Here is a 23,725-nt window from a genome sequence, read left to right as displayed (position 1 = left end):
ACTCTTTGCGATTCTGTCCGATCTTGGTTGAGCTCCTACCAACAACTGCTTTTCTGTCTCTTTTCTGTCTTTTCCTTTGACTCCTCTATTGAGACTGGTCTGCGCCCTGGCCATACCCAGAATGGCTGGCAAATGTAGCTTGTTCGGCACTTGGAACATCTATCTAAGGTGTTCTGCACCCAGTTCTAGAAACCAGAATTACTAGCTAAGGTGGTGTTTGCCCTGTTCTGGGAGCCTAATTGGTCTGTGCACTGGTTCGGCATATGGAATGGCGGGTTTGGAATGAGTACTGTTCTGGCACCCTGAATGGCTGGTCAATGTAACCTGCACTCTGTTCTTGCACCCGACATGGATAACAAATGTGCGCTCTGTACCAAGACCTGGAAGTCCTGGCTACATGCGCCCAATTTGTCACCTAGAACAACAATCTATGGTGTTAATAATAGCAACATTCCAGAAAGTGGAATGGCTAGCTATGGTCATCCGACAATGGCTATTCCAGGTGGCAAGAGCACCATTTCAGCACCAAGAACGGCTATACCCGGCAGGGCTGATATGGCTTTCAAAGAGGGTAAGCGCCCCATTCCGGCACCGTGAAATGCTTGCCATAGTCTTCTGCGCCTCATCTGGCACCTGCAATGGCTATCCAAGGTGTCTGTGCCATGTTCCGGCACCTGGAATACCTAGTTAAGCTGGTCTGTGCCCTGTATCTCGATCCGACACATCTATCTACGGAGGTCTGCACCACATTGCGGAACCGGGAATGGACAGTTAACACCCGATATGGCTACCTAATGTCACGGGTAGGTTTTGTGTGATCCGTTCCAAGTGGTTGTTCTGAGACAGGTTGGTCAGTAGGTGTACATTTATCAGGACAAATATAATGCCTTCACATAGAGGGAACCACAAAGATGTTGGCTAGAATCCCAAATGTCTAACTGAGTATCGGATTTCACCAGGGACCCCCGCAAGGAGATTTGACTTCGCAGCGTCTACTCAGCAGGTCGTGGCTCTCCGAGGGGAGTACCTTTGAGACCCTTGGTTAGGTAACAGTGACAGGTGAATTCATAGTGGTGGATTACTGACCACTGGTTGGTCCGAGGTTCGGATACTAGGTAGGACTAGAATGAAGTCTGCCTGTGGAGAACATGCAGATTCCACAGACAAACTAATAGTTCTAGGCAGGTATAGGAGGAATTGGGGTTACCAAGGAGTGCCTAACCGGCAACTGGACAAAGTAACTGAACATAGACTTGATAACTAGGCTCCAAAATAGCTCATTTTGGCGAAGTAACTGAACATAGACTTGAGTGAAGATCCAAAGGTTCAACGCCGGCGAAGTGAGACCATCGGAGAATGAGTCACACGGAGAAATCAGAACAAGCAGCTGGAAGAAAGGCATGACCCAAGCAGCGAAAACCTGGAGCAAACGCCAGCAGGATTTCAGGAAGTTGCACCAGCAACAGGAAATCCCAGTCAGTGGACTTTAACCCCCCAGGAGCGCAGCAGAGGTCAGAAATCACCCGGAACAGAATGTCCCCCAGATGGCAGCACCCATACCCAGCGGTAAATGTTCACCAGACCCATCAGGAAACTGCCGCCAATGGCCGACACCCTCCAGAGAAGCAGAGGGACTGAAGACGCCAGATTGGTGAGCATGCAGGAACCACTTTCCTATGGCGGACCGTAACACCTTAGGTAGTCTGTGCCTATTCTGGGGCACGAAACAGCTAGCGAAGTTCTTCTGCGCCCCATCCTGATTGCCAATCTAAGGCGGTCTGTGGCCTGTTCTGGCACCCTGAATAGCTAAGGTGGTAAGAGCACCCAGAATGGCTATATAAGGTGGTAAGAGTACTATTCCAACCAGTCGCAGAACTTATGGGTGGTGAGCTCAGGTGAACAAATATCATTTGGGCCCACCACCTCCACCCCAACCCAAATTCACAATATGCATACAACACAGCAGTTGGTGATGAGCGTCCGACAGTGCAGCTGGGCCCCAGTGAAAAATGGCATGGCCAATGGGATGGGGAGTGGTCTCCCCCTGTAAAAAACCCTTTGCAGGGGTGCGGTCAACCGGGGGGTGGGACATTCGATCAGGGAGGGAGAGGACAGGCTGCCGCTGCCTCTCTCTGTGCTGGGGAGAGAGGCTGTGCTGCAGTGGCAGCCTGTCCTCTCTACTCCCACTGCCCAGCTCTCTGCATCAGGGGGAACCCAGGCCCCTCCATCTTGGGGACCTGGGCCCTTCCATCAGACACGGGCAAAAAGTACCCCCCTCCACTCTCGGTGCCACTCATTTTTGACAGAGCAGAGGCAGCGTGTCACAAGGAAAGACAGTGGGTGACAGACAGATACCAGCAGAAATAGGGCCCCTTAGTCCTCAGGGGCCCTGGTGCATTGCACCTGCTACACTGATGGTAGTTCCGCCTCTGGTTCCAGTACCCAGGTTATCTAAGGTAGTAAGCACACAGAACGGTTATCTAAAGTAGTCTTCATTCCGGCACCAAATAAGGCCAACGTTGGTATTAAAGGTGTTAATGGCCCCGTTTCGGCAAATTAAACAGATGTCCATAGTCTTCTGCGCCAATCCAAGGTGGTCTGCGCCTTGTTCTGGCACACAAAACATCTGCCTAAGGTGGTAAGAGCACATGTTCTGACCCCAGGAACACATATCTACGGTGGTCTGCACCTGTTTCGGCCACCGTAGCAGGCTAGCAGCTACTGTATCCCAAGGTGGTCTGTATTCGGTTGAGACTAGTTCCCCTTCACCGTAAGGACCTGGGGAGGAGATGGGGCAGGGAGAGGAGGAGCAAGTTCAGAAGAAGGGACCCAAATGGACCCTCGCATAGCTCGCTTCGCTCGCAATGCTTCGGGCACGGTGGCTCGCTTCGCTCGCCACAGCTTTAATAACCTCCTCCACGCCCTAGTGGATGGTAGGGCATGAAATACCGCCTGTCGGCACATGTCGGCTCAAAAAAAAGTTGTCTTGTTCTGACCTTGCTCCTCCTCTCCCGCCCCCTCTCCTCCCCAGGTCCTTACGGCGAAGGGGAACTAGCTGCTACCGTCTGTATTCAGTGACATTCCCAATCACTCAGCCCAGTGTTCTTTTCCTAGCCTCCCAGCAATGCGGGTGAGTGGTAAATTATAATTAATTTAATTATCTGCCCCCCATCCTGGATGCAGCAAGACCCCGGAACGCCGTACCGAACACTACAAGGTCCGGAATTCAGAGTTTGATGTCCGGTCCGGCATTCCGGAGTCTTGCTGCATCCAGGATGGGGGACGTCCGGTTCCGGTTATTACCCATACCCCAAGAATGAATACTGAATTGGTCACAGTGCTGCTCCCTAATAATATCCGAGAGGAGCAGGGGGTCAACCTCTTCCTCTCCGGCTGCTACAGCCACAACTCCCGGAAGGGGGCGCGCACAGTAAGCGCTAGTGAAGGAGGGGGTGCCACAGGGAGCAGGTCCGTTCCGGCGATCCGGTTCCGGTTCTCGCATGTGCAATGCATTACTTGCCTTCTGTCCAATGCATGCACAGTCAGCAACCAGCCGCTGCTGCTACAGCCCTGCTCTGACCTCCCTCTCCCGATGCAGTTAAATAATCACTGGTGGTCACTTGGCACCAGTTGTGCCACCCACTGCCCTGTCCCAGCTGCTGTGCCCCGCTATCCCTCCTCCTGGCATGTGCTGCCGGCGCCGGGCTGCACGGAGTGACAGGTGCATGTGGATTTGAAGTCCGAGGGAGGGCGCGAATGAGCCAATCCGCTGCAGAAATCCCCCCGGAGTGGGCGGGGCCAGTGCCCGGGGTGGGCGGGGCCTGTGCGGGAGCTCCTGTTGTCCGCTGCTGCCCGTACACAGCTTCCCATATGATTGCATGGAGCCAGGCAGCAGCCTGCACTGAGCCCCATAGACCGGCACCTAGGACCGAGGAGCAAGCGCAGGGAGAGCCAAGTGCCAGGAGGGCACACAGCTGACCGAGGAGTAACTTTTCCCCTGCAGGGGGAGCCTGGTGCCAGCCTGGCAGTGCCAGCCACTGGGGCACACACAGTTTTGGAATACAGGAGATGCCCCTGGGACATGTAATTTTGCAGAGGATTTGAGATGACCTGCATCATGGGAATGTGTGGAACTAGGAGACCGGTCTGCTTTGGATGGCTGAGCCTGCTGTGGGTAATGGGCACACTTCAAACAGCTTGCTGCCAGTCAGGTAAGGGGCACATGTCTGCCAGTACAGTGTGTGTGCGCTTGTCAGGTGGAACCAGTTCTGTGACAGTCTGTAATAATTTGCATGTCAGTGACACAGAAGAACGCTGTGCCCCCCAACATGTGCCCAGGCTGGTACCCTGCAGGGTGGCAGAGCATGGGTACTGAGTATGGGGGGCAGAACTGTGCTCTGCTCTCCCAGAATGCTATCAGCACTCTCCTGCACACACATGTGTATAGCAACACTTCCGATATCTGCTGCTTTCTACTTACCACTCTGCTACCCTGCTGCTCTTATTCAGGGGGTTAATGGAGAAATGCCGTACACTTACCAGGTCTCTAAACTCCAAACCATTACCTGTTATATTAATTATATTATTATTGTGATTATTATTAGTTATGTTTATTATTAGTACATATGCCAGTTCCAGCACTGTCAATGCAGTGCCAACACTTGCCCTGGCACCCACATTACTAGATACTATCATGTCATGCCCTGCCTTGCCAATGGCAGCGCTACTCCTGGTTACTATGAGCTCCACAGGTAGTGGTGGCATTCCTGGAGAACTCTCCTGTGGCACAGCAGGACCTGCCAATAAGGTGGCACCACTCACACCCACCACATACCCCACCAGTACTGTGGTCCTCACTGATATCCCTAAGCAGAGGGCATTAACCCTTTGTAGTGATTACAACTGGCCATGAAACATTGTCCATTGATTTGCTGGGTTATTATTATACTCTGTAAATCTCTGCTACTACTACACAAAGCAAACAGTTCCCATAGAAGCCTCAGCATTGTGTCCCTCTGCAGCCACAGTCAGCGGGCACTGCATTGTATTACCCTAATACAGGGGCATTAGAGACCAATGCAGCATACAGATGTTATATGGTCTGGGGCAGGTACATTTATATTTATTGGAAGTGAAACAGGCAGAAGTAGCTGTTGGTGCAGCTTATCCCTGTAGTGAGTGCAGCCCCCATTATTGTGCAGGTGGGCTGTCACCCCTGCTGTCAGACTTTGCTGTGTAGGGTTGCTATTCATTCCTTCTCTTCCTTGTGTCTGTGTGTCTGCTCCTCACTTCTGGTCATGCCTGTTTGACTGGCTCACAACACTTCTCACTTGTCTGTGTGTGTGTGTGTGAGTGTGTGTGTGAGTGTGGTTCTGCAGCCAGCAGGTGCAGCACGCAGTAGTGCACCTTGGCTATGTAGTTATAGGACTGTTGAAAAATGAGATAATATTATGTTCTGCTACGTACCGTTCTGTAGTGTCACCCGTAATTGGAAGATTGTTTTATTTATTTTAAACCTGGGAACTGTGTGTATATGACATACGTATATCTGTATCATATGTCAACACTGACATGCTTGTGTATACATATATGTGTGTTTATCTATGTACTGTATGTATGTATTATGTATACAGTATATATATATATATATATATATGTATGCATGTGTGTTTTCTATCTATCTATCTATCTATCTATCTATCTATCTATCTATCTATCTATCTATCTATCTATCTATCTATCTATCCATAATCTATCTACTTTTCATTCCTTTCTATCTAAAGATACATTATTATAATAAGTAATTATGTATAATTGTGTGTGTTTATCTATGTTTCTATTATCTATACACGCACATTGTGTGTGTGTGTGTGTGTATACACACATATATGCAGCTATATATAGTACATATGTCTGTGTGTGTGTGTATACACATATATGTAGCTATATATAGTACGTGTGTGTGTGTGTATGTGTGTAGATAGATAGATTGAAACACATACATATACACACACACACATATAAATGATCATGAGTAATTAAATATTACACTAATATATCTTTAGATAGAAAGTACACACACACACACACACAAATCTATCTATCTATCTATCTATCTATCTATCTATCTATCTATCTATCTATCTATCTATCTATCTATCTATCTATCTATCTATGTAGATCATGTGTATATGTGTGTATGTGTTTGTAGATAGATTGTATAGATAGATAGATGTAATTGTAATGCAATATTTGCTCTTGTACAGTAATCACAATGTTCTGTCACTCGCTGTCCCCGATCTCTGACTTATAAAGTGCTCTCCAGTATAATAGACAGTTAAGCACAGTGTAATGTGTATTAAATAATGCAATTACTGAGCCATATTCGCCATTCCAGTAACAGATGTATATATATATATATATATATATATATATATATATATATATATATACTGTATATGCACCTTCTATAGTTTTATTATAAAATCTATACCGCTGATGAGACGAACAGTAAATTATCGCTGCAATAAATTGTGCGCGCGTATTGCCATACAGTATATCGCTGTTGCATGCATTGCGATGTGGCCGGGGCAGCTTGGAATAACACGTCAGAGATCAGCGAGGTGCGGGTGTATTCTGTGCCCAGCTCCTTCCAAGTTACATCGCTCCTGCCAGCAGCCCAAATCCAACTGCCATTGGCCTCCTTCCCTTCTACCTCCTCTGTTTATTTGCACAGGGGCAGGTCTGATAACTCTTTAATAGTTTATTTTCCCTTTATGACATGTGTAATGTGTACACACAGCATTACACATGCCGTGCCGTGTGTGTGTGTGTCCACAAATCACTGCCTGGGTAGTCTGCTGCCTGCAGCTTTCCCCCCAGATTTGGGGAGCTGTGTTCCATTTGTTGTGTGATGTGTACAGTTGCAAAACCCTTAGCAGTCAATACAGACCAGCAGCTGTACGTGTTGGTGACAATGACTGCGACCGGCGACTTCAGCCATCTGGACATTATGGCGTTAACCGTAGGGCTTATTAGAAAGAATGCATTGTGTATGTTGGACCCTGCGCTGGAAGCAGCTCGGTGCATTGTGTCTTTCTGATAAAAGTGCGTCTTTAACCATTTAATTCCTGGAGAGCCGGAGGCTGCGGCGTAACAGGCTCGGGCAGTACACCGCGCCTCTGCGCTGGGCCTAAAATTTATGACCTCGGAGGTCTATAATTGTGTTGTGGCTCAGTGCTGCCTCTTGACACATGACCTCATAGCCCCTTCATTTGTAATCTCAAGGGTCCCTGTCCTTTGTAAGCCTTTTTTTGTCTCGTTAAGGCCCATGGTGTGGAATGAAATCTCCCAGCTGCAGATCCAAAATATACGGTGTCACTAACAGCTAACATTCCATTGTGTATATTTACCAACTGCGGGGTTATAGCATTATCACAGAAGACTTTTTGGGGAACTGATACACTATCAGTGGGCGCTGAACTATCATTTGAAGGCCAAAGAACACTTTAAAACTTCTTGGAGAAGATATTTTCAGGATGGAGTTACAAATATCGTTGTTTCACCCCTATATTGACTATATCGGTGTATTAATGTACTTTACCTGTACGCCCCCCACGTGTGTGGTATCATATACATAAGTGACGATAGATAATATACTAGACTCAATATGTAGTTACTAATTCTACACTTTGCTTTTGTATATATTGTGCATGATTAAACTTGGCCACAGTGTGCAATAGATGGGTTTCATTGTCCTCCAGAACCCCCCCCCCCATCTGTAACTCTTATCAATGACCAAAGCTTTACCGAAAACTATTCTGGATCCAAGAGGTTATATTGCATGCAATTAAGTCAGAAAGCAAAATATATTCGTGTTGACTCTCTGACGGTTGAATCCCGACATCGCCTCTGCGGCTGATAGGAATATATATTAAGGGGTCCATCTGTGGACTGGAGATGTGTTTGTTCTCTTAAATCTTACAAGGAATTTGTGCTGTAGCATTTACAGGAGAATCGGTCTATTGTGTTCTGTTTACAGAGGAGCAGAGCTTGTTTTATTTAGCAGCTGGTATGAAATTTGCATTGCAGGATTTGATTTTTGTCTGGCGGTAGGTGGGGACCCAAAGATATTTCTGATAGGTAGTTGGCCTGTCCATGACTGTCATTCATATATCTCTGTGTTCTGCGCCCTAGGTATGCAGACTCTCACCGTGCACCGTTAGATCCACTCTCAGCCTTGTCACAATCTGTCAATGTGCCAGTGATGATTGGCACACTGGCAATACTTAATTTTTGAAACAAAATGCGTACCGGGCCAATTAAATATATAAATATATCTATATATCAATATAGATATATAGATATATATATACTTATCTATTTGCAGATGCAATCACAAGTCACACACACAAAGACAGACAGACAGATAGATAGGACGATAGATAGATAGATAGATAGATAGATAGATAGATAAACATGTGTTTGTGTATGACTATACCATTTTAGCATGTAATGCAACACTTACTTTAAATGTGCAAGTAGATACTATACTCATATTGTTATAGTATCTTATTTAATTATATAGCACTAGCATATTAATGCTTTAAAGAGATTGCTTAACCCTTTGCGTGCCAGCATCTCTGTGAGATGTGCCAACTATTCATTAAAACTTCCAGCGTCTCCCACATTTGTTATGCAAATTCAAATAAAAAATGTTGTGCAATAAAATACCACAGTAGGGTAAGTTTTGTCAGAAGCCAATGAACCCACCAGTACAGCGTGTTTGTTTGGACCGTGGGAAGAAATCGGACCAGATGGAGAAATTCATTACAAGGGGAGAACGTACAAACTCCACACTCTATTTGATACAGATCTACTCCACTACAGATGTGCATAAGCTTTTGCATGCGAAGGTTTTTCCTTGATATTCTTGTTTATCTGAATGCATGTATTTTGTTTGTTTCTTTACAACAAAGACCTAAGAATCTCATCCTTAATTGTGTGATAATTATTCTGTAACGCATGTCATGATAATAGGTTTTTTTGTTTTTGAATTTCCCACATGCACTAAAGAAACAGGAAAATGCGCTGCTAAAAATACTCTGCGATTTGACATTGTTTCATTATTGGCCTGTGACAGATAACACAACCAGCAAATAATACACTATTGTCATCGTACAAGACAGGCTTGTGTGCCTGTTATTGTGCTGCAACAGTGATCGCACAATCCTTCATACCACGGAGGCTGCGTCAGATTTTGTCTCCTTTCTGGGCATGCAATTACACAGAGTAACAACAAATCCCAAATATTAGGAAGGGGAATGGAAAACAATTTCTATTCCAAATCTGAAGTTTGTGATTTTTTTTTTTTGATTTTTTTTCTTTTTAAATATGGAATCTCATTTACGGAGACTTTTTGAAATATGTTTACTGTGGGGCAAACTGTAAATATTATTTTTACTGTGACATCATTGATATTCATTGTGCAATTTTCTTTGAATTATTATTTATTTACAAATATCAAGCTGGCATCAGGGATGGAAATAATAAAGTATTTACAATGTCTTGTAAGATAATTATTTGGCATTTTGGGGGAATTTCAAAAATGTATTTTCTTTCCTTGAAATGAAAAATATTGCAATAGTCGTCCCATTGGTATAATTTGAGGTTTAACACTTTGATTACCAGGGAGGGAGCATTTTGTCTGACAGTTGTTTGTTTCGGAATTACCTTGGTTCTAACAAAAGCTGCTCCCCTCCCACTTGGTTAGCAGCCGGCTATAAAGAGTTTGTTTTGGTCCAAATGAAAAATTAAGTGCACATAAGCAAACCACGCTGCCAGAGGGCGACAAGATGTTGAGTGAATTGCTTTTAGATGAAACAAATTAAGGAACGAAGGAAGACAATCTGCTTCTTGCATTAATAGATGCTCTCAGTGTTCAGAGGGGAAGTGACATATTTTGCGAGATGACAATTTTATTAACAAACTGGGTAGAGAGAACCCCCCCCCATTTATTAAGGAAATCAGGAAGGGCACATATCGGAATTCCAGACTAGGCAATGTTTGGGGATGTGTCCGGCTAAGATTAAAATTGGAGTTGACTTCTCAATTTTTTGTCCGCAAATATCTTCTACGGCTCTAGATTTTAAACTACCATAATATTACACAGTTATGTAGTATAGAAAAATGAAGCTATTAGGCCACAGAATGACAACACAACAGTGCGACGCAGCGACAAATATTGAAAACATCACTTTTTGGTTGTAAGCAATTGTTTGACGGAAGGAAGGAAATCTCTAATCTGAGCTTTTGTATATTTTCCAAATAGCGTTTGTTGGTCTATTTCCGAAATCATTTGCTAATATATAAACTGCAGATCATTATATATATCGGACCCGCGCAACGCCGGGTAACGCTCCTTCTTTTTAAAATGGCAGTTAAAAATAATTGTATTAAATGATACCGCTTGAGGTTTAAGTGATCTGCTAAAATGGTACTATAGATTTAAATACTATATGGGGGGAATTTATTAAGATGTGAATTCTACTTCACATGTGATGTTGCTATGGGTAACCAATCAGGTCCTGTCTGCTATCTTCTAGAGGGTGTTAAATAAATAAGAAGTAGATTCTGATTGGTTGCCTATAACAACATCACATGTAAAGTAGAATACACATCTTAGTAAATTCCCCCCGATGAGTGTTCCTTCAACACCAAATTAAAGGAGTTGCCAATGTTTTTGATTTATTTTTGCCATATGCAGTATATGAATCTATAGGGACACGCCTTTGAGTTGACCGTTTTTGAGCTAGAATATAATTTGTTGCCAATGATATGCCGGGTAGAGTGTGTGCTGTGCGTTCCAGGTTTGATCCTGCCCATTTGATGTACCTGTCTTGAATGAGACCAATTCAGCTTCATATAGGAATAGACCTTAGAAGTCTATAGAGAGGCACACCCAAAGAGAATATTTTAATATTTGTATATACGTAGGCATATTTTATTTCTGTAGCGCCGCCAGTGTGAGCAAAGCTTTACAAAGATGCAAATTGGAGACCAAGTGCAGGGTATAAAGGAAAATTCCTGCCACAGTAACAAAAAGGAAATGGAAATTTCCGGTTCCAAAGTTCTTGCAATTCAAATGGTGTAATGGAAAAACACAGACGTACGAGGTGGCGTTCAGGGAGCGCGCACAGCAGGCTCTGCAGGGCCACAGTTTTGGTGGTGAATGTTTTTCGAGGAGCTGATTCTGTAACTGGAACCTTGGGGAGGTGATTGAACGTGTGCGGTGAGTCTTCAGTGGGAAAGCCTTGGAGGGATCTGTCTAGGAGCAGAGGAATACAGAGTGGTGCATTGGTAAAGGTTTGTTGTTCATTTTCAGATTAATGGGGAACCAAGAGACCATTCAGAAAAGCAGGTACGGAATAGATAATTCTTGCATCAGTCGAAAGGTCCATTATAAGCTTTATATTGGAATCATAGCTCAGAAAATGAAAATGGCATGTCTCATAGGGGGAAATTCAAATGTTTTTAGAGCACACGCAGCCCCCTTAGTGCTTCTAATTGTGCGGTTAGGGATGAATGTGGCAGGGGTCCAAATGCAGCGCACCCCGTTGTTTCTATCGGTTTAGCTACTGTACATGCCTAAACCCATTGTGTTTGAGAGATAGTCCCGTGTCCCACTTGGGGCCGGCAATGTTTCATGGTGGTGGTGGTGGTGGTGGGGGGGGGGGGTGTCAGTTGGCCACCACTGCTCTGCTGAGTGGAGCAGTGGGGAATAGATACCGATGCAGGAATGGATACCGATGCGCACAGGACCGCGCGGTGGATCACAATGGTAAGTAAATTACTAGAAGGGAGGATAGATGTACGTGGACACATCTGTATATATGAAGCTCCAGATAAATTCCAGAGTGGGGGTAATATCTATGGGCTGCTTATCACATTCCTTCTTAGAGGGATCCAATAGGATCCTTCGTAACATCCCTAGTATGTTACCGTTTCCAGGTGCATTATTAATTCAGTCATGTGACCGATAAGGGGCGTCATTGGCATATCTATAATTGGTGCACCCATGTTAAATACTTGGCACTCCGGAGCTCAACGTCAACCCTGCAGCAACACCAAAAATCACTATGTCAATGGCGTGGCGCCATCTTACCGGATACCTGCATATGTGCAGTAGACTCTATTTTATATTGTGTACAAATGGGGTATTGCCCCACCCTTACGGAGTAATTCCTAAAATAGAGATGTGGTCATATTGGTGACATCTAAGCAAGTGTGCTATTCATGTACACTTTCATCAGCGAGGTGAGAACGATCGGTAAGAGTTTGACTTGGTGTGGATTATTTGTCTAATTAGAACATGATAATTAGGACATAATCCATCAAAAATTTTGGTCAAGTGAAACAATGTTATCTTGGAATTTGAAAAACATACTGTAGGCCTGAAAACATCGCTAAAACGTAGTGTAATTAGGTCGGCATTCTTCCGTCAGGCTCATTACAGAGTTGCGAAACGCGTTGCCTACCTAGTTTTAGGAAAACCCCTAGAAGGGGTTTTCCTAAATCTCCGTTGCACATAATTTATGTTTGGCGATGGTCCCTACCTGTACGTAGGGCATAACTTGCATTTATTTCTCAGCAATCAACTACTGTATATCCTCGACTTCTGACGATCTGAGGCTTTCAGTCAATACCGATATCCAGAATGGAGGGTATTTAGTAAAGTTCGTAAATACATTGGAGTACAGTCTTAGGCATAAATTTACAGACTGTGCCAAAAGGGATGGTGTGTGATTTTTCAAATGCGCCTCTCACCTAGCAGCCTGAGAAATCTCCAGCTGGTTCAATCGGCCAGCCAATATCATAGATGAAAGAGGGGGGGTTGGAGAAGTTTCAACACAGGCGCTTATGGTCAGATGTATACATCTGACCATAAGCGCCTGTGTTGAAACTTCTCCAACCCCCCCTCTTTCATAAATTTACAGACGCTTCTAAAAATGAAAAAGAGGGGATGTTGCCCTTAACAACCAATCATATACTGTATTTTTCTAGGATGCAATAGAGAAATGAAAGAGTAATTTTTGTTTTATTGTTTTTATTGAAGTACCATATACAAATAGTAAATCAGCAAGTCTACATAATATCACTGGGCGTTACCATGGCCGCATTCCCTGGCCTGCCCCCCCCCCCCCCTCACGCCCACCGCCTGCAGTGTTGTGTGCGAGCACCTGCCGAACACTCTGTTCGCCGTGGCCATTGCACACAGCACATACACATGTGCAGAAATGCGCAGTTGTAAAACATTGCGCGCCCATTCAAATTCGCAGGGACCAGAATAAGGTTCGTAGGCCTCTTACAGATTTATGTTGGCTTTTTTTTTTTAATAAAACCAAAAACTCTGATTTGATTCCAAATTCGATTAGTTTTTAATAAGAATTTCATCGTGTTTAGATCCACCAGTAATTACGTTAGTGATAAATGAAAATTCTTTGATGTCAAAAGAATAATGCTATTTGCATATTTGTTACTTAGAGATAAAGTTAATTTTCCCTTCCTGGTGTAATGTTTATTTATATTTATTTATGGTGTGTCCATTGGTAGATCCTTCTGTGTGTGTGCTAACCGCATGCTCTTGGGGGTTCGTGTATCCAGCACTTGGGGTACATACATAGTTCAATCAACAAATTCACTCAGTACACCTCATTCCGAAAAATATTCTTTGCAAAAATCTACTGATACTGTATATCCAACCTCCTTTTATTCTCTCGTTTTCTGCCTTCTTGCCTGGCCGAGTGTCAAATACCCTTGCCGCAGATTTATTTCAGGCTGAGCATAAAAGGCGTTGATCCAGAATGGGATCACTGTCTTCCAAGGCCGAACATCTCTTCGGCAGAGCCTGTATTACCCCTAGGTGTGATTCTGTGCCGCTAGCACCCTTTCTGCAGAATGGGATCTTATTTTTGTTGTGTGTTCTCACGTCTGCGGGGAGGTGGGATGTTTGGAAGATATTGGATGAAAAGCCTCAAAGGATTTCAAGATGTTTCGGTTGCTCATTGAAACAACAATGGGAAGAGAATTTGCAGGTGTGTTGTGCTGCTAAGTGTCCCTCGATTGCACTAAATACTTCCTTCATTAAATGCACCACAGCTTCAGAGTCTGAAGATGAATCTGAAACATGTTGTTTGTTCTCTGAGTGCAGATAATTCCATGCAAAACACAGTTTGACTCAGTGGCGTAACTAGAAGTTTCTGTCACCCCCCCATACACTAATTCTAATATTTTAACCTGCTCCTTGCCAGGGGTTACATGCTCATTGCCATGGGTTTCTTTCTCGGGTCAGGGCTAAGTACTCACAGCGTGCTAGCACTCCAGCACTTCCGGGTAGTGCATTCCCGACGCTAGAGGTCCAGTAGCATCTAGCGTCTCTCTCCTCCAAGGCGGCGGTCATTTTTTGCAGGGCTGTTTAAAGCAGATTCTATGCGGAAGAGGAGACCTCATGGAATATGTAGACCGATACCCTACGGGGCCAAGTCCCTCCTCCCACCACCAGCGGTTGGGCTGTGGTGGTGTTATTGCGCCACTGGTTTGACTTTACATGACACTTGCACAGGAATACAGTGATCAGGGGACGGTACAGTTGTGGAGAGGTTGCGCTTCAATTGTTGCTAGACTACAACTCATACCATTGCCATCTATGGCTCCCATTAGGTATATATACAGAATAATGCATTTGGTATTCGGTCAAATGTATCAAATTTTTTGATTGGACAAATCATTTGTCGACATCAAATCGAGCCTACGATATTTCTTTATTTGAAGACATCCTAAAGTTGTCCCACAGTGGGCGAGCCAATGGTGAGGTTGTCAGTAACAGTGCAGTGCTGGCTCCTACACAGTGATAGGAGCCAGACGCTGCATATAGTGTTCCAGTCACAACTTGCACCCCACACCTCCCTTGTGATGTCACTAGATGGGTATATAATCATATAGACACCATAATGGGCATATATATATATATATATATATATATTAATAATGATAATAATAATTTTATATATATATATATATATATAATGGTATAGACAATACTGCAATTATGTGTATAATAATATGGACACACTGCCTTGTTTCTATATAATTATTGGTGCTCTGCCAGGCTGTCATATAATCATATTGGGCACATCTGGCTGGCATATAGCAGTGTTGGCACTCCTGCTGCTTGGCATATAGTGATACGTGTATCACCTCGGCCTTTGACAAAGGATAAGACTTGGTAGTGAAATTACATTGGAATTATACTTAAATTATTGTAATTAACATAAAACACAAACATCCAACTTGCAAGGAAACAAAATGAATCACAGAACTGTACTACTGGTTGTGAGTCATTGTACAATGCCGGATTTGTTTTTCGGGGGTTTTGTTTAATGAAAACACCAGGGAACCCATTTACTGAGTCTGCATTGAGGTCCAAAATTTTCTCAGAACTAAAGCAGCCAATGAGATTTGTTTTCCTGTCTAGATTACGGTAGACGGTGACGTCAAATAATTCTCTGCTTGTTGTTTTGTGCCCATTCGGCATCTAGATGCCATGTTAATAAATAATCCCTTGGGTGTTTAGGGCGTACTGACAACAATAATGTAGCTTTATTGCATTGGTATTATAATACGCTGGGTTTGGTGACGCAAAGACATGGCTGATGCACAGAACGGAGCCAAAAACATTTCCTGATCAAGCAGGAAAATACAAAAAGTTTTGTTTAAAAAACATACAACATATTTTGTCACCCCTATGCCACTAAATTAGAGAAAGCTAAACCAAAAATCAATGAAATACCCAGAGGTATTGGGGTGTGCACACGCTTTAATTTTGACTCGTTTTGGATTTTGCATCTAGAAGCAAAACCAAAACTAAATTGAACAGTGTTTAGCTGAATTCGATGCAGATTTCATCCCGATGCGCGGCACCACCGTATCGGAATCTGAAGCAGAAATTTACTTGGCGGGCAATTTTCGAAACGGTATCGACGGCCGCCGGTATCTGTATGCCCCATATCAGTTACTTTAAAAGGCAATATTGGGTATAGTTATGTAAAAGTGAATATTTTTATTAACTTTTTCTGTAGAAGAACATATGACAGTCACTGGACATCCTAGCAAATAAAAACTTCTTTAACCAATACTTTAAAAAATGTGTCTAGCTAAGGAAAAGAGGGAGCACTTGTAGGCTAGGGTGTATAAAAGCCAAAAAATGCGTTATACCCTACGACCGCTACAACTTACCACGCCAGCGGGCACTAGATGACGCTTGATGGGGTAGTTGAACTGTGGTTCCGTTTGGCTGCACAAAGCCACCGGGCCTGTTATGTTGTTGATTATTTTGATGGGCTGGTAGTGGATAGATAGATAGATAGATAGATAGATAGATAGATAGATAGATAAACACATACATAAATAGATATTTTCCCCAGACTTTGAAAAGAACAAGCTACTTACTGCATCCTGTCCCTTTCCCCAGTGAAGATAGTAAGAGCTGGTATTGATGACGCGTTTCGCTGAAAATATTGTCGTGCCCATTGCTTAGCGGGCGGGTGGGGGTTTGAATGATTGGTGCCACCCTAGCACTTAGCCCATGGACTTAAAAAATGTCCTTGAATATGTTGTGAAGATTCCAGAACACTCCACAGAATCTATTTTTTTGTGTCGGTTTATAACATTGCAGCTTCTGATCCCCTGACCAGAGCACGGACAAATCACAACACAACACACTTATGTGTGTCTCACTCTGCACAACAATGCAGCACAATTTATTTGCCTGTTGGGAGTTGTTGTCATCATACTACTTCACAGTCTGATTGTGAGTTGCCCACTGTGGCGAAATTTGAGTAAATATTCAATGTTGTTCAACTGCACATATAAAAAGTTGCAGAGCGCATGTGTCCCACGGTGTATATGCGCACAGACGCAGCAGCCACGGAGATGCACAGTCCCAGAAATGTATTGATTGTGAATTGGGTATATTCAGATGCATGAACATGCACCGTCTGATGGATTGTTATGGGAGCCGGCTGCAAATTCAGGCATTTATTCGCTTACATTGGACTCGGCCATAGTCTAACAGAGATTCCGCATCTAGAATTGGGAAGGTGCAAGATTCAGTGTTGCGAACGATGATAGCATTTAAAGATGCATTAAGCAGAAAGCACACAGCAGGTTCCCCGCCCTTTCCCGTTCAGGTGCAAACCTGTTTACCGGGGAAAGGGCTGTTACCAGCATGATCCACTACGGAAAAGGACGCTAAACCAGTTGCAACAACGTGCGACTCTGAACCCGCCTCATGGCCCGGTACCATTGGCACATCCAAGGTGCTCATAAGTATATTTAGTATTCAGTTCAATGCTAATGTACCCATATATTAAATATGCAATTAAAGGGCAGATCCAATGTCACCTTACGTTCCAGTTAATAAATACCTTCGAGTAGAACAAGCAGTATGGGGAATTCAAAGGGTAATTTGGTCACTGCTTTGACCTATTTTTTTGGCACCTTTATGATCTACCCCGAGGGTAAGCGACCTAGCTGTGTGTATACGGAGTGCGTATCGGTGCTAAGAGGGGCGCCAATTGGGTATAAGTCACCTCTGCCGACAAAAATCCAAACCATTGTGTGACTCCGTTGTTTCCAATGCTTAGAAATGCAAAACTGTTCCTGGTGCTGAAAGGGTTAACACGCATTATGCAAAGTGCGCTGCTCACCTGACCTGTGCGCATTTGCATTGGAATCAGATTTAGATACTTGTATTGCTGCCAACTGTCCTCAATGGCCCTAGTCCCACATCTTAGCGATATATATGATGCAATTATCACTAGTGTAATACGAAGTGTTATAGAAAGCACTGAGCGTTAAATAAGCTAATATCTACTGATTAGTAGCATTGATAATGCAAATAAATTATAATGAGTTCACTTTTGTAGTCCTTGACACCGCTTTTATAGGGGCTGAGGGCTAGATGTATCAAGTGATAAAATGGAGAGTGCTAAACAACCAGGCAATCAGCTCCTACCGGTCGTTTTTCAAACACTTCCTGTAACATGACAGTTAGGGGCTGATTGGCTGGTTGTTTATCTCTCATCATTTTATCACACTTTGAAGCTTGATACATCTAGCCTAAAAAGTCTGCGCACTTCAGACATCTGAGACTTCCCTGTGTTTATTAAAGCAACAATAATTTAAAACGCAAAACCACGTTGTTTTTTTTCCGTTGAACTGAATGGTACTTCAAATAACCAGCCAGGCAGTCGGCGATGCTTGCAATACCCCTGCTATTACATTTACCCAGTGTGGTAATATATATTTTATGCAGCAAAGTTGTTTGTCAGCAAAAGGGGGTGTGACCTCATTAGGTAAAGCAATGATCTTGGGGCATGGGGGGGGGGGGGGGGGTGGCCTCATGATGTAGAAGAGTGCATGGCCTTGCTTCGTAAACCCCCATTTTCATCACTACAGTGCCGGCTCCTGCACTGTGACAGAAGACAAGTGCTGCACGTAATGTCACTTCAGCAACTGACTCCTGTCACTTAGGAGGAGTCGGCACTTTGGTTTCACGGAGGGTGAATGTAAAAACACAGAGGGTTTGTATAATACAAGCTGATGCTGATGAATGCAAACCAGCACCAGACAGCTGCTTCTGATTGGCTGATTGTTAATTCACCGCAGAAGCGAGGCTGTCTACAGTACAACATTCATTGTCTCTAATTCCATTTCCACATATTCCTTTATATTATCCGATTCCTATGTCCAATAAATTTGTGTGATTTATATTTACACTCTTTCATTTATTGTTTTGCAATACCCTAAATGTATTTCTCTTTTCATCGCAATCCACTCATAGCGCACAGACAATACGATAAAACATTAGAACTCTACATTTGAGTCGGTAAACGCTTATTCCTTCTGGCGCTCTCTTAGTAAATAGTGCCAAGCAGGTAAACTTTCCGTCTAAGGGAAATATTCAATAAAGTCCGTTTTTTTTCCTGGGAGCCAGAAAAAAACCCAGACTTTAGTATTCAATTGTGGGCTTTTTTGGCCTTTTTTTTATTTTTGGTTGAATTGGCATTGACCAAAAAACGACTGCGCCGTATTTTCGACTAGTCAAAAAAAACAGCACTCTGCTTGAATAGGTTGAACATGAATTCAACCTAAAGAGAGCGAAAAGTGCTGTTTCTCTCTACTTTTTTTTTCTTTAGATGCGAAGAAACAAATATAACTTTATTTGTCTTGTCGTTTCCTTAGTCTCATAGGAGTCTAGCTATAATTTTATAAAATGTACTTGTTAAATAATAGCTAGAAGAATGGTTACTATAAGCAACAATTGTCCTCTTCAAAAGATTTGATATAATTCTAATTCTTATTTACATAAAACCACCTACTTGATGCGTTATTGTAGTTTGTATATTGATTTTATAACATCAGTGGAAAAGTACCAAGAAATTCATGTGCCACTAATACTGCTTTCACATTGCAGAAATGGGTAATGACACGGTATTCTTAAATGGGACTTTAAAACGGGTCTGAGCCTTGAGACCTTTCACATTGCAGGTGAAAACCGTTTTAAAAATCATTTAATACCATTCAAAATTCAACCCGTTTACCCCCAAGGGACACGTTTCAAGCCATTGAAATAGAGCCATTCACACTGCCTAAAAAAACGGCTTTGAAACGTGTAGGACTCTGCTTTTTAACCGTGTTGAAATACCAGTTATCTTTAACCGGTAAATCAACTCTGGCACTTTCACATTGCAGCCTTAAACGTTATAAAATGGAAAATAAACGGCAATATACCGTTTTAAAAGTGCGATGTGAAAGGGGTATAAAGTACACGTGGATGATGCAATGAGGGTCTTACTAAAAGCACCCGTCAATGAAACTAGGACTAGTTTCGCCCTTGTCTATAGGGATTCTCTCTATGAAGATTCCAGTGTCATTCTTTTATACTTTGCATTTTGTAGTGGGTAGAGGTTATAGGGTCAACTGCATGAAAGTTGCATTAGGTCGAACACTGAAGGTCGACACTTGAAATAAGTCAACATGACTATGTTCGACATGGTTGGGAGGTCAACACAAGCATCAGGTCGACAATGAGAAGGTCAAAAGTCAAAAGTTTGACGTGAGTTTCTCAAAATATTTTCTCCCAAATGTCGCGTCGACCTATTTGAGGTGTCCACCTAAAGATTCTACTTAAAACTTTGAACCAAATATATACTTTAAAAAAATCAAAACCAATAACAGTAGATTGTCGGCTGTTGTGCAAAATAGCTAATTAATAGCACTTGTTTCCTATGGAAAAGTGACAGGATAAATGATTAACAGGAACGCGGCAGGAGTTGCTTTATGTGTCTAGTAGAGAAATTTATGAAGTGTGTGTCCTGTATCAGGAGTCTGACATATATTATTACTCCTGCACAAACTGTTTTGATTGCTGCCTAAATTAGCACGGTGAGCTGGGGGGGGGGGGGGGGGGGGGGGGGGGGGGAGAGATAACGCGCAGTGACACACGCATTTAATTCCGTACTGCTAACTGAAAGCTTGATACCTGCTATTTCATGGTCTGTGTCGGATTCAGCAGCTCCGCGTCTTGTTTACAAACGGGAAAAATGTCATTTGTATTGAGGGGAATATGATAGGTGCGGGGAACAGCTGTGTCAAGAATACCGCATCTTCCTAGTAGGACACGGCCGCACAGCCCCTGGAAACTGGGAGGATACAGGTGGCTAGTTCCGGAGGTGGGGCAAGGCCGATTGCGTCGTTCTATTAGGACTGGGGCGGGAAGGGTCACCTGGGAGAATTGGTATTTAATAGCGGGTGAGACATGTATGACGTGTATGCCTTACCTACTAGAGCAAAGACATCAGCTGTTTGAATTAACAACCCGGACCCAAAGCAGGTTGTTTGTTTATGTATTTCATTACATTTTGGACTTTTTCTCGCTCATTTGCGGAGGATGGACTGATCATTTGCAATTTTGGATATGGAATAAAACACACTTGAGTTGGGTTGACCCCATTTACACACTTATGAGATTTGTGTGACAAAAAGAAATAATTACAAGTGCAAGGGAACATATGACGTAAGGCCTGATTCAAAGTTGATCGCAAAGGCAAAATCTTTCTGTAATGAGCAAAACCATGCTGCACTGCAGGTGGGGCAGATGTAACATGTGCAGAGAGAGTTCAGGCCCAAATCAGGTCACTGTGATGTCCCCTCAGATCCGACATCACAGTGACCTGATTTGCCCGGTCCCCCCCATACCGACCGACCACGGACCTCCCTCCCGGCGGAGGGCCGGGCGGGGATCAGGGGTCACATGCGAACCATCACAAGTATTTAGGACCGCAGGTCCCCGGCGGCTCGCAGATGATTGGCTGGGCATACACTGCTGTGAGAAATGCCCAGCTTTAGATTTATTTTATTTATAGAGTTATTTTGTTTCTGTGCAGGGTAAATACTGGCTGCTTTATTTCAACACTGCAATTTAGATTTCAGTTTGAACACCCCCCACCCTAATCTAAAGGCCCCTGTCCTAAGAACAAGCCGGCCCTGATTTCCCCATTTTTTTTACATGTGATAAATCGCATTCGATTTCTCACATCGTTTTCGCCACAACGCGGCTAGACCCAACCAAACTAATAGACGCGACGAGAAAAATCCCGTTTTCATGCCCAAACGGGTGTCCTTTCTCATCTTCAGGCTCAAAAAGATGTGTGCGCGCCAGTAACATTTGAATACCGGCGGCAGGTGTGCATGGGTGCCGGAAGGGGCGCACAACATTGTAATCCCCCCCACACCTATATATCTACCGTCCGCTGCTTATCTGTGTTTGGGTTGTTCTCGTGACTTTTGGTGCATTTGTGGTAACACAAGTTAAACGCACTGAAGGCATGGGAGCGACTTCCCAAACGTGGCACCAAAGGTCCACTTTTGACATGCGGGCTTGAGGAAGTGGGAAACACATTGGGTTCCGGACCCAAATAACCGCTATGTATATATGTTAAGCTTGCAATTGCTACTGGGGCTAAACCCAACAATTGCTGCAGCAGACAATAGAACAGGTTAAATCCGTAGTGTTCCCCCTAGGAATTTTTGGGGGCAGGGCGCCGCTGTACGGTATGGGGACCCACCGGGCCCACCGACGTCATCGTTGTAGGCGGTCCCAGGCCACCGCGTCACCAAAGGAGGCGTGCCCGGGCCGCCGCGTCACCAGAGGAGGCGTGCCCAGGCCGCCGCATCACCAGAGGAGCCGTGCCCGGGCCGCCGCGTCACCAGAGGAGGCGTGCCCGGGCCGCCGCCTCGTGCCCGGGCCGACGCGTCACCAGAGGAGGCGTGCCCGGGCCGCCGCATCACCAGAGGAGGCGTGCCCGGGCCGCCGCGTCACCAGAGGAGGCGTGCCCGGGCCGCCGCGTCACCAGAGGAGGCGTGCCCGGGCCGACGTGTCACCAGAGGAGGCGTGCCCGGGCTTCCTCCATCTGGCCCCGCCGAAGTCCGTGAGCTGCCGGGGAAGCCTATCTCCGCCGAGATTGCGGTGCCTGGAGCTTCCCCGGGCACAACATTAGTCAGGCAGCAGGCTCTTTTAGCGGGGCGCTGCGGGAGGGGCAGGGCGCATTTTGCCCTTTAGAAATCGGGCAGGGCGCAGCGCCCCGCTAAAACAGCCTAGCGGGAACACTAAATCCGGGTTAATTGCGGGGAACAGTTCGTTCCATACATCCATGCTCCTACTTTCCTCTGATGTCAGCTGGAACTCCCTGTGTTATATACACTTCATTCTGCACAGACCATTCTCACATTTGCACAGTAAATTGGTAGCCAAAACCTGCCTATTTCACATTCATAGATTTCTGACCGTAGGAGGAGAGTGTGACAGTGCAGAGGAGATTATCCCTGTTTCCGCGCGGTGAATTCATTACCGCCCGACCCAGAGAGGATGAACAGGCGGAAAATAAATTGTTCTTTATTCCGGCGTCTCCGCGTTCCATAAAGACACAGAGAGAAATTAGGCTGCACTGCGCAGGAAGTTGATTTATCATCAAGTTATTACTTCGTTCTGGAGACTAAAACCGCGTCACACAGGAGGCGCGGTCTCTGACACGGTTCCGTAAGAAGCTTCGACAATAATCGGGACAGAGTATAAATAATGACAATATACTTTCCGAGCGGAGGAGGCGAAGACGCAGGAGAAGCCACAGAGCCGGACAGAGGCATGGGGTAGGCAGGGAAAGCGCAGGGTGGCACAGGGAGGTTTTAGGACCATGAAGAGACATCCTTCTTGTACCAGTTGTGTATTGTGCCTCTGTATGCCCAGCAGAGATGAGAATTCAGCCTGTGAGACTCAAATCAGGGAAATGTTATGGGCACTATTTTGATGAAACACCCCAAGGCACCTATATATGTTGAAGTCCGCACGGTATAACGCCTATGTATCGCACTGCCAGCATTCTCCGGCTATAGCAGTCAATGGGCCGGATGTATCAAGCTTCAAAAAGTGATGAAGTGGAGAGTGATAAACAACCAGCCAATCAGCTCCTACCTGTCATTTGTCAAACCCATCCTGTAACATGGCAGGTAGCAGCTGATTGGCTGGTTGTTTATCACTCTCCATTTTATCTCTTTTTGAAGCTTGAGACATCTCTGCCAACATTAATACTGACACTGACACCCAACC

The 23,725-nt window shown here is 44.5% G+C and overlaps 1 protein-coding gene across 2 annotated transcripts in view; it reads left to right on the top strand.

Annotated features, from left to right (window-relative positions):
• Positions 1–3,838: 3,838 nt before the first annotated feature.
• Positions 3,839–23,725, top strand: part of ERBB4 (erb-b2 receptor tyrosine kinase 4) — a 690,947-nt gene continuing 671,060 nt past the window's right edge. Inside the window, exon 1 of one of the 2 annotated variants that reach the window (XM_083154478.1) lies at positions 3,839–4,211. In XM_083154478.1, the coding sequence (XP_083010604.1) occupies positions 4,106–4,211 (106 nt within the window). In that variant the 5' untranslated portion in view covers positions 3,839–4,105. The remainder of the gene's footprint in view (positions 4,212–23,725) is intronic. The other variant, XM_083154479.1, reaches the window with a different exon arrangement.

The sequence above is a fragment of the Crinia signifera genome, chromosome 7, assembly GCF_055691185.1.
Source record: "Crinia signifera chromosome 7, ASM5569118v1, whole genome shotgun sequence".
NCBI classification, from domain to species: Eukaryota; Metazoa; Chordata; class Amphibia; order Anura; family Myobatrachidae; genus Crinia; species Crinia signifera.
Note: the sequence above shows the minus strand (reverse complement) of the source record. Positions and strands in the feature narration are given on the sequence as shown.